This window comes from Eimeria necatrix, genomic scaffold (genome assembly GCF_000499385.1).
Source record: "Eimeria necatrix Houghton genomic scaffold, Enh_scaff547, whole genome shotgun sequence".
Taxonomy (NCBI): domain Eukaryota; phylum Apicomplexa; class Conoidasida; order Eucoccidiorida; family Eimeriidae; genus Eimeria; species Eimeria necatrix.
In genome coordinates this window covers 15,001-23,776 of record NW_013654415.1, presented here as the reverse complement: position 1 = coordinate 23,776, position 8,776 = coordinate 15,001, and the positions used below count along the sequence as shown (strand labels likewise).

Sequence of the window (8,776 nt, the reverse complement as noted above, 5' to 3'; positions counted from 1 at the left end):
CCCCCGCAGCAGCCCCCGCAGCAGCAGCAGCAGCCCCAGCAGCAGCAGCAGCAGCAGCAGCAGCCCCCGCAGCAGCAGCAGCAGCAGCAGCAGCAGGAGGAGACGTGGGGTCGCGTGCGTTGGAGATCCTGCGTCGGGGCTACGGGGAGACTCGGAGCTTCGGGAGTTCAACAGCTTTGGTGGTGCTGCACGAGGGGCAGCAGCAAATAGGAATAGCGAATGTTGGAGACAGCGCTTTGATTTTGCTGCGGCGGCAGCTGGTCTACAGAATGACTTGTGTCTTCAGAACAGCAGAGCAGCAGCACGAGTTCAACTGTCCCTTCCAGCTGAGCCGGCTGCCGCAGCCGGGGGACTACGAGCTGCTGCGCTGCAGCGGGAAGCAGGCGCTGCTGCAGCTGCTGCAGCGCGCTGCTGCTGCTGCGCTGCCGCAGGACACCCCCGAAGCTGCTGCTGTCGCCACTGTTGCTGTGCAAGAAGGAGACTTGCTGCTGCTCGGCACTGACGGGCTCTTCGACAACTTATTCGACCACGAAATCTGCGCAATTGCTTCTTTCTTTCTGAGTCCCAAAGAAGCAGCAATTCTGGGGGACCCTTCCCTCGCCACTTCCGCCACAGACGCAGCCAGGGCCATCGGAGAGGCTGCTGCCCACAGGAGGTCTGCTGCTGCTGCTGCTGCTGCTGCTGCTGCTGCGGGGGGGCAGGGGAGGGGAGGGGAGGGGAGGGGGAGGCTCAGACCGCGCTTTCCTGCTGCTGCTGCTGCTGCTGCTGCTGCTGCTGCTGCTGCTGCTGCTGCTGCTGGTGCTGGTGGTCTTTTGAAGCAGTTGGTGATTTGCTGCTGCGCTGCTGCAGCCGCTCCTCCACCGAACGAACGCCCTTCATGAAACACGCCCGCCAAGAGGGGGCTTTCTTCACGGGGGGCAAAATGGACGACATCACCGTGGTGGCTTGTTGGGTCACTTCGCCAGACAGTCTTCTTTCCAATTCCGAAGACATTTCCGGCTTCCAGGGAGCTGCTGCAGTCAGCCGCGACTGCTGAGCAGCAGCAGCTGCTGCTGCGCCCCGAAAGCCCCAAAAATAGCTCCGTCGGGGGCCCCCAGGGGCCCCCAGGCGCCCCTGGGGGCCCCTGGAAGCCCCTGGGGGCCCCTGGGGCCCCCAGCGGCCGCCAGCTGTAGGTACAGCTGCGTTTGCATGCACTCCGTGCACGAAAAGTCGTGCAAAAAGATCCAGATGCCAGAGACCTTCGGGAGCCCCTTCTGGGGCCTCGGCAAGAGGGATTCTTGCGGGAAAAGGAGGGGAAAGCAGCTCGTTAACTGCTTTCCTGCGACTCGAGATCAGAGGGAATTCAAAATGCATTGAATAAATAAATGTCAACGAGCTGAAAGTCTTCGCCGAATAAAGCGGGGCTCGCGCGGTTCACGGCCCCGCCCGCCTCGAACATGAACGTGCAAAGTATGCACTTCTGCAAAAGCGAGTTCTCTGTGTTCAGAAGCAGAAACTCCGTCAAATGGCGCCTCGCTGGCGCTGAAAAGATGCATTTAGGGTTGCTTTATCGTTTTCCCCGGCGATCGCGCCTTAAATGGCTTTGTTTCGGCTTTTTTCCACAGCTTTCCACTTCCCAGCAGCAGGTAGACCCGCGCACCTCTGGGGTGTACGTACACCCCAGACCTGTCGCACGCCGCCGCCGCACAGACCGCTCCGTTTTTTCTCGCTTTTGTTTTTATTGAACAATGCACACGTTTTCGTTGCTTTCCGTTTGCCCATTTCTAGTTTTCCGAAAGTGCAATGGGGCGGAAGAAGCCGGAGAGCCGGCCGACGCCGACTTTCCGGCTGCTTCCTTTTCCCCCTCCGCCGCCGCCGGCGAGCTGATCCAGCAGGCGCTGGAGGATTACGACGCGAAACTGGTTAATTTTACGCGATTTTTCGGTAATTTGAACTTTAGAAAAGGGCGAAAGCGCCGCTAGTGCAGCAGAACCCGAGAGAAGCCGCCGCTCTTTGCTTCCTTTGCAGAACAGTCCGACGCCGGCCGGCTCCTCGCAGACGTCGTTTACGACCTTTCCATTTACCCCGCAGTTGCCGGAATTCCAAACGGAACTTCTGGAGAGGTTTCTGGCCAAGTGCGGCGCGGTAAACGAAAATTTCAAATTCAAGTTTTTCTGAAAAAGTGGCGTTTTCGCGCCAAGTTCGTTTTTCAAATTCAACTTCGAAAGAAATTGCGTTTTTTCGCGCTTTCTGCTGCTTCTTCTCCAGCCTGATGAGGGGCTTTTGTTTCATCTTTTTATTCCACTTTTGTTCATTTCAAAATCCAATTTTATTCAAATTCCGAAAACTCCATTTGCATGCGCTGCTTCAGTTGTGATGCCTCTGGAGGGCTTTTCAACGGCGTCTCCTCAGGCAAGTTTTTGGACTCTAAGTTGCAGTTGAAATGTTTCTTTCAATCGGAATAATTCAATTAATTAATTAATTAATTGATTAATTAATTAATTCAATTATTTAATTAATTAATTAAATCAATTAATTGAATTAATTGAATTGTTTTCGCAGCAAGGCTCCACTTTCTTGACTGCTTTCGTTTCTCTGCTGTGTCTGTCATCGGCGGTGCCCTTTGCCTACTTTGGGGTGTATGGTCAGCTCGAAGAGTTTTGAATTTCTTTTTGATTTGAATTTGAATTTCTTTTTGATTTAAATTCATTTTAATTCTTTTAGGTCAGCTCGAGGAGTTTTGAACTTCTTTTTTAATTTAAGTTCATTTTAACTCCTTTAGGAGGCCTCAGAGACAATTCCAGCACTGCAGCAGCAACTCTGGCAGGTAAAGGGGACTAAAATGGTCCAAAAAGCTTTAAATGGATTTATTTATTTCAAAAAGATTTAAATTCAATTTTCATTTATTTCAACTTCAGCTTATTTCTCCTGCGCCATTTCTCTCTCCGCCCTTTACGGCCTCGCCCCCGAGTTGCTGCTGGCGCTGCTGGGCCTCGCAGCAGCGGGCGAGTTATTAATTTAAATATTAATTTAAATTATTTATTTTAATTATTTATTTTAATTAATTAATTAATTAATTAGTGTTTAATTCGTTTATTTCATTTAAATAAACCCCTGAATGGCTGCTGGGCCTCGCAGCAGCAGGCAAGTTGTTAATTTGAATTGTTCATCTTTAGTTTATTTAATTAATTAAACATTTAATTTATTTATTTATTTAAATGGCTGCTGGGCCCCGCAGCAGCAGGCGAGTCATTAACTTCGATTATTTATTTCAATTGATTTAAATAAACAAATAATTAATTAATTAATTAATTAATTAATTAATTAATTAATTAATTAGTTAATTTCATTTAATAAATCTTTCCCTAATCAAAACACCCGCAGGAGCCGCCGCGTACTTCACCCTCAACTCCTCTTTCAAGCAGCAAGCCTTTTCCTCTTCTTTTATTTCTTGTCTGGTAAATAAATAAATAAATAAATAAATAAATAAATAAATAAATAATTAATTAATTAATTAATTAAATGGACTATTTATAATGAACCGCTTATTTATTTATTCATTTATTTATTTATTTATTTATTTATTTATTTATTTATTTTAGTTTAATTAATTTATTTGTGGTCGCTGGCAGCTGGCGGGCCATTTGGTCTTCGCGCTGTGGGCTGGCATTCCCTCTCCAGAAATAAGTCCCGCATTTAGTGGTGAGTTATAAACAAATTATTTATTTATTTATTTATTTATTTATTTATTTATTTATTTATTTATTTATTTATTTAATTTTAATTTATTTAAATCAATTACACTTAAAGTCCTCAAACTGCTTTTATTAAGTCAATTCTTTGCCGCCCCCGCGGCTCCGCAGGTCCCGCAGGGCTTATTTTCGACACCGGTAGGCCCCAAACCCCAAACCCTAAACCCTAAACCCTAAACCCTAAACCCTAAACCCTCGTGTGAATGCGAAACCCCTCAAGGCGCCTTTGGGAGCATGTTTTACTTCTTGCGCGTCCTTTATTATTTGATGCTCTTCTTCTTGGGACTTCTTTTTTATTTTTCTCTTCCGCCTTACATGAAAGAGGCGGAGCCGGTGACTACAGAGGAAAGAATGCGCGCCAGGTGCGTGCAAACCCTCGAGGGTTTAGGGTTTAGGGTTTAGGGTTTAGGGTTTGCGCGCAGGAGCTGCGGGAACTACTTCATGGCCTTTGCCTTTGCCTGGGGAGTCGCCGGCGCTGTCTCTCAGGTCAGCTCTGCGCATTCAACAAGTTAACTTTATTTTGAGTCAAATTGAATTAAATTGAATTAAATTAAATTTATTTAAATTAAATTAATTTAAATTAATAAAATATCTTTAATTAAATCAAAGAAGAAGGCCAAAAGTTCCGTTTATTTCTTGCAAATTCAATCACTCTTTTTTCAGACCATTTTCCTGTTCGGCGCCAGCTCCAGCCCGCTGGGTGAGCGAAGTTGCAAATCAAACAAACAGCTCTTAAGCGAAATAAAAACAAAAAGAATTAAATTAAATTAAATTAAATTAAATTAAATTAAATTAAATTAAATTAAATATTTATAAAAAGAGTTCAACTTGGAACAAATCGCCTGCAGATCCGCTTTCTTTCTTCTACATCCCCTGTCAGCTGCAGGGCAACAAATGGGAAACTTTTGTGTCGCTTGCGGGTGGGCTCTTCGGGCCTTTTTGGAATTAAATGAATTAAATTGAAAAGAATTGAAATATTAATTCAAAACAAATAAAAAAGTTTAATTTCAATTCATTTAGTCTGGGCACTTCTCACTTTCGTCTTCGGGCGGATGCGCGAGCAGCAGGAAACTGGTGAGCGTCTGGGTGTACGTACACCTCGCGCGAACGACAACTTCCCTTCTTTTATTTCACTTTTGAATTCGTCAAAACTTTTTCGAAGAATTTCGCAAATTTAAATTCGACTTTTCGCAGACATCCGCCTGGAAGGCCACATGCTGCCTGCGGGCGCGCTGGAGCAGTGGAAGTTCGTGGGCTCGGAGGCTTGAGGGTTTGTTCTTTTGACTCCTTTTCACTGAAACTTCGTTTTTAAAACACTTTTAAAACATTTTAAAGCATTTTAAAACACTTTTAGATTCAAATAAATCAAATTTGCTGCAAATTCGCTGCAAATTTGCGCAGACACAGCCCGAGCAGCAGCAGCCTGAGCAGCGCCGGCGGGTCACAGCGGCTCCCCCAGGGGCAGCAAAAGCTGCTTCCAAATGAGTTAATCTTTTCCTTAATTTAAATGCAGCAGAAAAAAGAAATTTCGAGCATTTTCCCCACACAATCGGGAGAAATGCAGCAGCAGCAGCAGCAGCAGCAGCAGCAGCAGCAGCAGCAGCAGCAGCAGCAGCAGCAGCAGGGGCGACCCGCGTGGCGTGTCTGAAGCTCGAAAGAGGGTTTGAAGCCCCCGAGGTGTCTTTGGAGTTTGGCAGCTTTTGCTTCTTCAATTAACTGCAGCAGAAAAACAAATAACAGAAAAAGGATTCGAGACTTTGCTGCAGGGGCTGCTGCTTCCACTGGACCACAGCAGCAGCAGCTGCTGCTGCAGCAGCTGCTGCTGCTGCTGCTGCCGCTTCCGCTAGTCTTCGCTTGAGACAGAGAAGCAGCAGCAGCAGCAGCAGCAGCAGCAAGCGACTCTTTCTTTGCTTCTCGAAACCCTAAGTGAACTGCAGGGTTCAGGTCTAGCGGAGTGTCTTTGGCTGCTGCCCAAACCCTAAACCCTAAACCCTAGCGCGTAAACCATCAATTCTATCTCCCCACGATGCCTGTTCGGGTCAATCTCGGTTTTTAGAACAGCTCTAGGGTTTAGGGCTTAGGGTTTAGGGTTTAGGGTTTAGGGTTTAGGGTTTAGGGTTTGGGAGGACTGCAGCAGCAGCAGCGGCTCGCGCCAAGAGGCGGCGCCGACAGCAGACGCGCAAACCCTAAACCCTTTTGATTTCAAAGTTGTTTATCTTTGCTTCTTCTAAACCCCAAGCAGCAGCACATGGTAATAACACTGCAGCAGCAGCAGCAGCAGCAGCTGGTGGGGCTGCTGCTGTTGCTGGTGTGACTGCTGCAGCAGCAACAGCCGCAGCAGGCCTTGAAGCAGCAGCAGCATGGGCAGCAGCCACTGCCTCAGCAGGTGCAGCAGCAGGTGCAGCAGCAGGTGCAGCAGCAGGTGCAGCAGCAGGTGCAGCAGCAGGTAGCTCAGCAGGTAAAACAGCAGGTGCAGCAGCAGGTTTGGACAAAGCAGCAGCAGCAGCAGCAGCAGCAGCAGCAAGGGCAGCAGGGGCGGGAGCAGCTGCAGCAGCAGCAACAGCAGCGGCAAAGCAACCGGAAGCAACGGTCCCAGGAGTACGACAGCAGCAGCAGCAGCAACAGCAGCAGCAGCAGCAGCAGCAACTCCAGCAGCAACAGCAGCAGCCACAGCGGCAGCAGCAGCAGCAACAGCAGCAGCAGCAGGTCAAATTGCAGCACGAGTTATGCCTCTCTTTCTTCTTGAGGCCACGAGGTGTCTGTACACCTGAAAATGAGAGCCCCGCCGAATTTCGGTCTTCCTTTTTTCCACTTTTCCCGCCGCCGCCCAAAGAGCAGCAGCAGCTGCTGCAGCAGCAGCAGCTGCTGCTGCTGCAGCAGCAGCAGCAGCAGCAGCAGCAGCAGCAGCAGCAGGCGCAGGGGCGCGAGGGCGCTGGCGGCGGCGGTGGCCGTGGGCGCGCTGCTGCAGCTGCTGCAGCAGGGCCCTGCTGCAGCAGCAAACAAGCAGCAGCAAGAAAGTCTTTTGCTGCGGAAGAAAACCCTCCACTCAGACCCTCCTTTGGCGGGAGAGGTTTTGCTGTCGTGTCCAGTAGGGTTTGAGATGATGGAGGGGGAGTGCGTCAAAGTCCACGTCGTCAAACCCCAGGTCAAACCCTAAACCCTAAACCCTAAACCCTAAACCCTAAACCCTAAACCCTGCGCGCTGGGCCCTGGGGCCAGACGCGGGTCAGGAGCGCGCTGTAGGCCCCAGGCTGCGCCCACGCCCTGCGCGCTGTGTCGTTAACTCCGCAGCTCGTCTGCAAACCCTAAACCCTAAACCCTAAACCCTAAACCCTAAACCCTAAACCCTAAACCCTAGGGGCTGAGGGTTTGAGCTGCGGGGCTTCAGGTCGTTTGCCCCTACGGCTCTTTTCAAAACCAACAGGGCGCCTGTGTCTTGACAGACTCCGTCTTGCCGGAGAGGGTTTGCCCCTCGGGTACAGCCCCCAAACCCTAAACCCTAAATCCTAAACCCTAAGCCCTAAACCCTAAACCCTAAACCCTAAACCCCAAACCCTAAACGCTAAACCGTACGCCCTAAAGCCGCTGAACTCTCGCAAACCCTAGACCCTCCTCCGCGCCGCCGCGTTGCGCGTGCCCGCTGCGGGGCCGCCTTCTCACCCCAAAACCCTAAACCCTAAACCCTAAACCCTAAACCCTAAACCCTAAACCCTAAACCCTGGGGCGTGGGGGCGCAGGGTTTGAGCCGTACGACAAGGGCTGCTTGCGGCGCACGGCGATCCAGCCAGTGCCTCTGTGTCCCCCCGACTTCTACCCAGTGTTTGGCGAAGGTGCAGCAGCAGCAGCAGCAGCAGCAGCAGCAGCATGTCGAAAAGATGTTGCAGAAAACCCTCTTTGGACCTGCAGCAGCGGCACTCCAACGCAGCCTGGAGTCTGCGAACTGAAGGAGCAGCAGCAGCCAGTCTTCCTCTGTCCCGACGGATTCGCCCTTCAAGACGTCCGCAGCCCTTTGCTGCTGCTGCTGCTGCTGCTGCTGCTGCTGCTGCTGCTGCTGCTGCTGCTGTGCTGCTGCTGTGCTGCTGCGGTGGCTGCTGCTGCGGCGGCGGTGCGGCGCGTTCTGGCTGCTGCTGCAGCGGGGCGTGGTCACGTGCTGCTGCTGCTGCTGCTGCTGCTGCTGCTGGTTTCAGCCCTTTGCTGCTGCTGCTGCTGCTGCAGCAGCTAAGTGGCCTTGCTGAAGAACTGAAGAGGCGCAGCAAACGGCGGAAGCTGCTGCTGCGCCTTTTGCTTCTTCTGCTGCAGGGCTCTTGCGTGCGGTGGTCTCGGAGCGCAGCAACTCTGTCTTGCCCGCCGGGCTTCGTGTTCCTGCCTGCTGCTGCTGCTGCTGCTCCTGCTGCTGCTGCTGCTGCTGCTGCTGCTCCGTTGTGCGTGCTGGAGACGGAAACTGCAGGCAGCCTCTCCTGCGCGCCGCCCTTCCAGCTGCAGCACGGAGTCTGCGTGCTGCGGCAGCAGCAGCAGCCGCAGCCGCAGTGCCGTGTGGGGTTTAAGTACGACAGCAGCAGGAAGCTCTGCAGCAAGCTGCTGCTGCAGCAGGCGCTGCCCGTCTGCCCCGAGGGCTGGCAGTATGACGCAGCAGCAGCAAAGTGTCTCCAAGAAAAAAGCCCCACTTTCGTTTGTCCCCCCAGCAGCAACCACCACCTGACTCCAGCAGCAGCAGCAACTCTTGCTGCAGACGGCTGCGCAGCAGAAGTCACTGAGCAGCCTTTCTTTGCATGCGCCGAGGACCAAAACACCATTGCTGCTGCTGCTGCTGCGCCTCCCCCCGCTGCTGCTGCTGCTGCTGCTGCTGCTGCTGCTGCTCCAGACGGCAAAGACGGGGGCCTCCTCCTCCTCCCGCAGCACGAGAAAGGGCTGCACGAACCAGCAGCAGCAGCAGCAGCAGCAGCAGCAGCAGCAGCAGCAGCAGGGAAGGACGTCCAGCTGGAGGAGCTGCTGCTGCCGGACCCAGTCGCCGTCCACACAAAGGACGACAAAGCAGCAGCAGCAGC

At 51.6% G+C, this 8,776-nt stretch overlaps 2 protein-coding genes across 2 annotated transcripts in view; both read left to right on the top strand.

Annotated features, from left to right (window-relative positions):
• ENH_00062190 (hypothetical protein, conserved) lies at positions 1 to 1,036 on the top strand (the record flags this gene model as incomplete). The annotated part of the gene is made up of 2 exons (XM_013582062.1): positions 1 to 655; positions 850 to 1,036. Coding segments are annotated over 2 exons (842 nt in total), but the record flags the coding sequence as incomplete, so codon positions are not given.
• Positions 1,037 to 4,046: 3,010 nt separating this feature from the next.
• Positions 4,047 to 8,776, top strand: part of ENH_00062180 (hypothetical protein, conserved) — a gene marked incomplete at both ends in the record, with an annotated part of 7,855 nt that continues 3,125 nt past the window's right edge. Inside the window, 8 exons of the mRNA XM_013582061.1 lie at positions 4,047 to 4,093; positions 4,154 to 4,217; positions 4,395 to 4,431; positions 4,580 to 4,651; positions 6,055 to 6,824; positions 7,120 to 7,207; positions 7,469 to 7,728; positions 8,031 to 8,776. The exon at positions 8,031 to 8,776 is cut by the window's right edge and continues 562 nt beyond it. Of these exons, the coding sequence (XP_013437515.1) occupies positions 4,047 to 4,093; positions 4,154 to 4,217; positions 4,395 to 4,431; positions 4,580 to 4,651; positions 6,055 to 6,824; positions 7,120 to 7,207; positions 7,469 to 7,728; positions 8,031 to 8,776 (2,084 nt within the window). The remainder of the gene's footprint in view (positions 4,094 to 4,153; positions 4,218 to 4,394; positions 4,432 to 4,579; positions 4,652 to 6,054; positions 6,825 to 7,119; positions 7,208 to 7,468; positions 7,729 to 8,030) is intronic.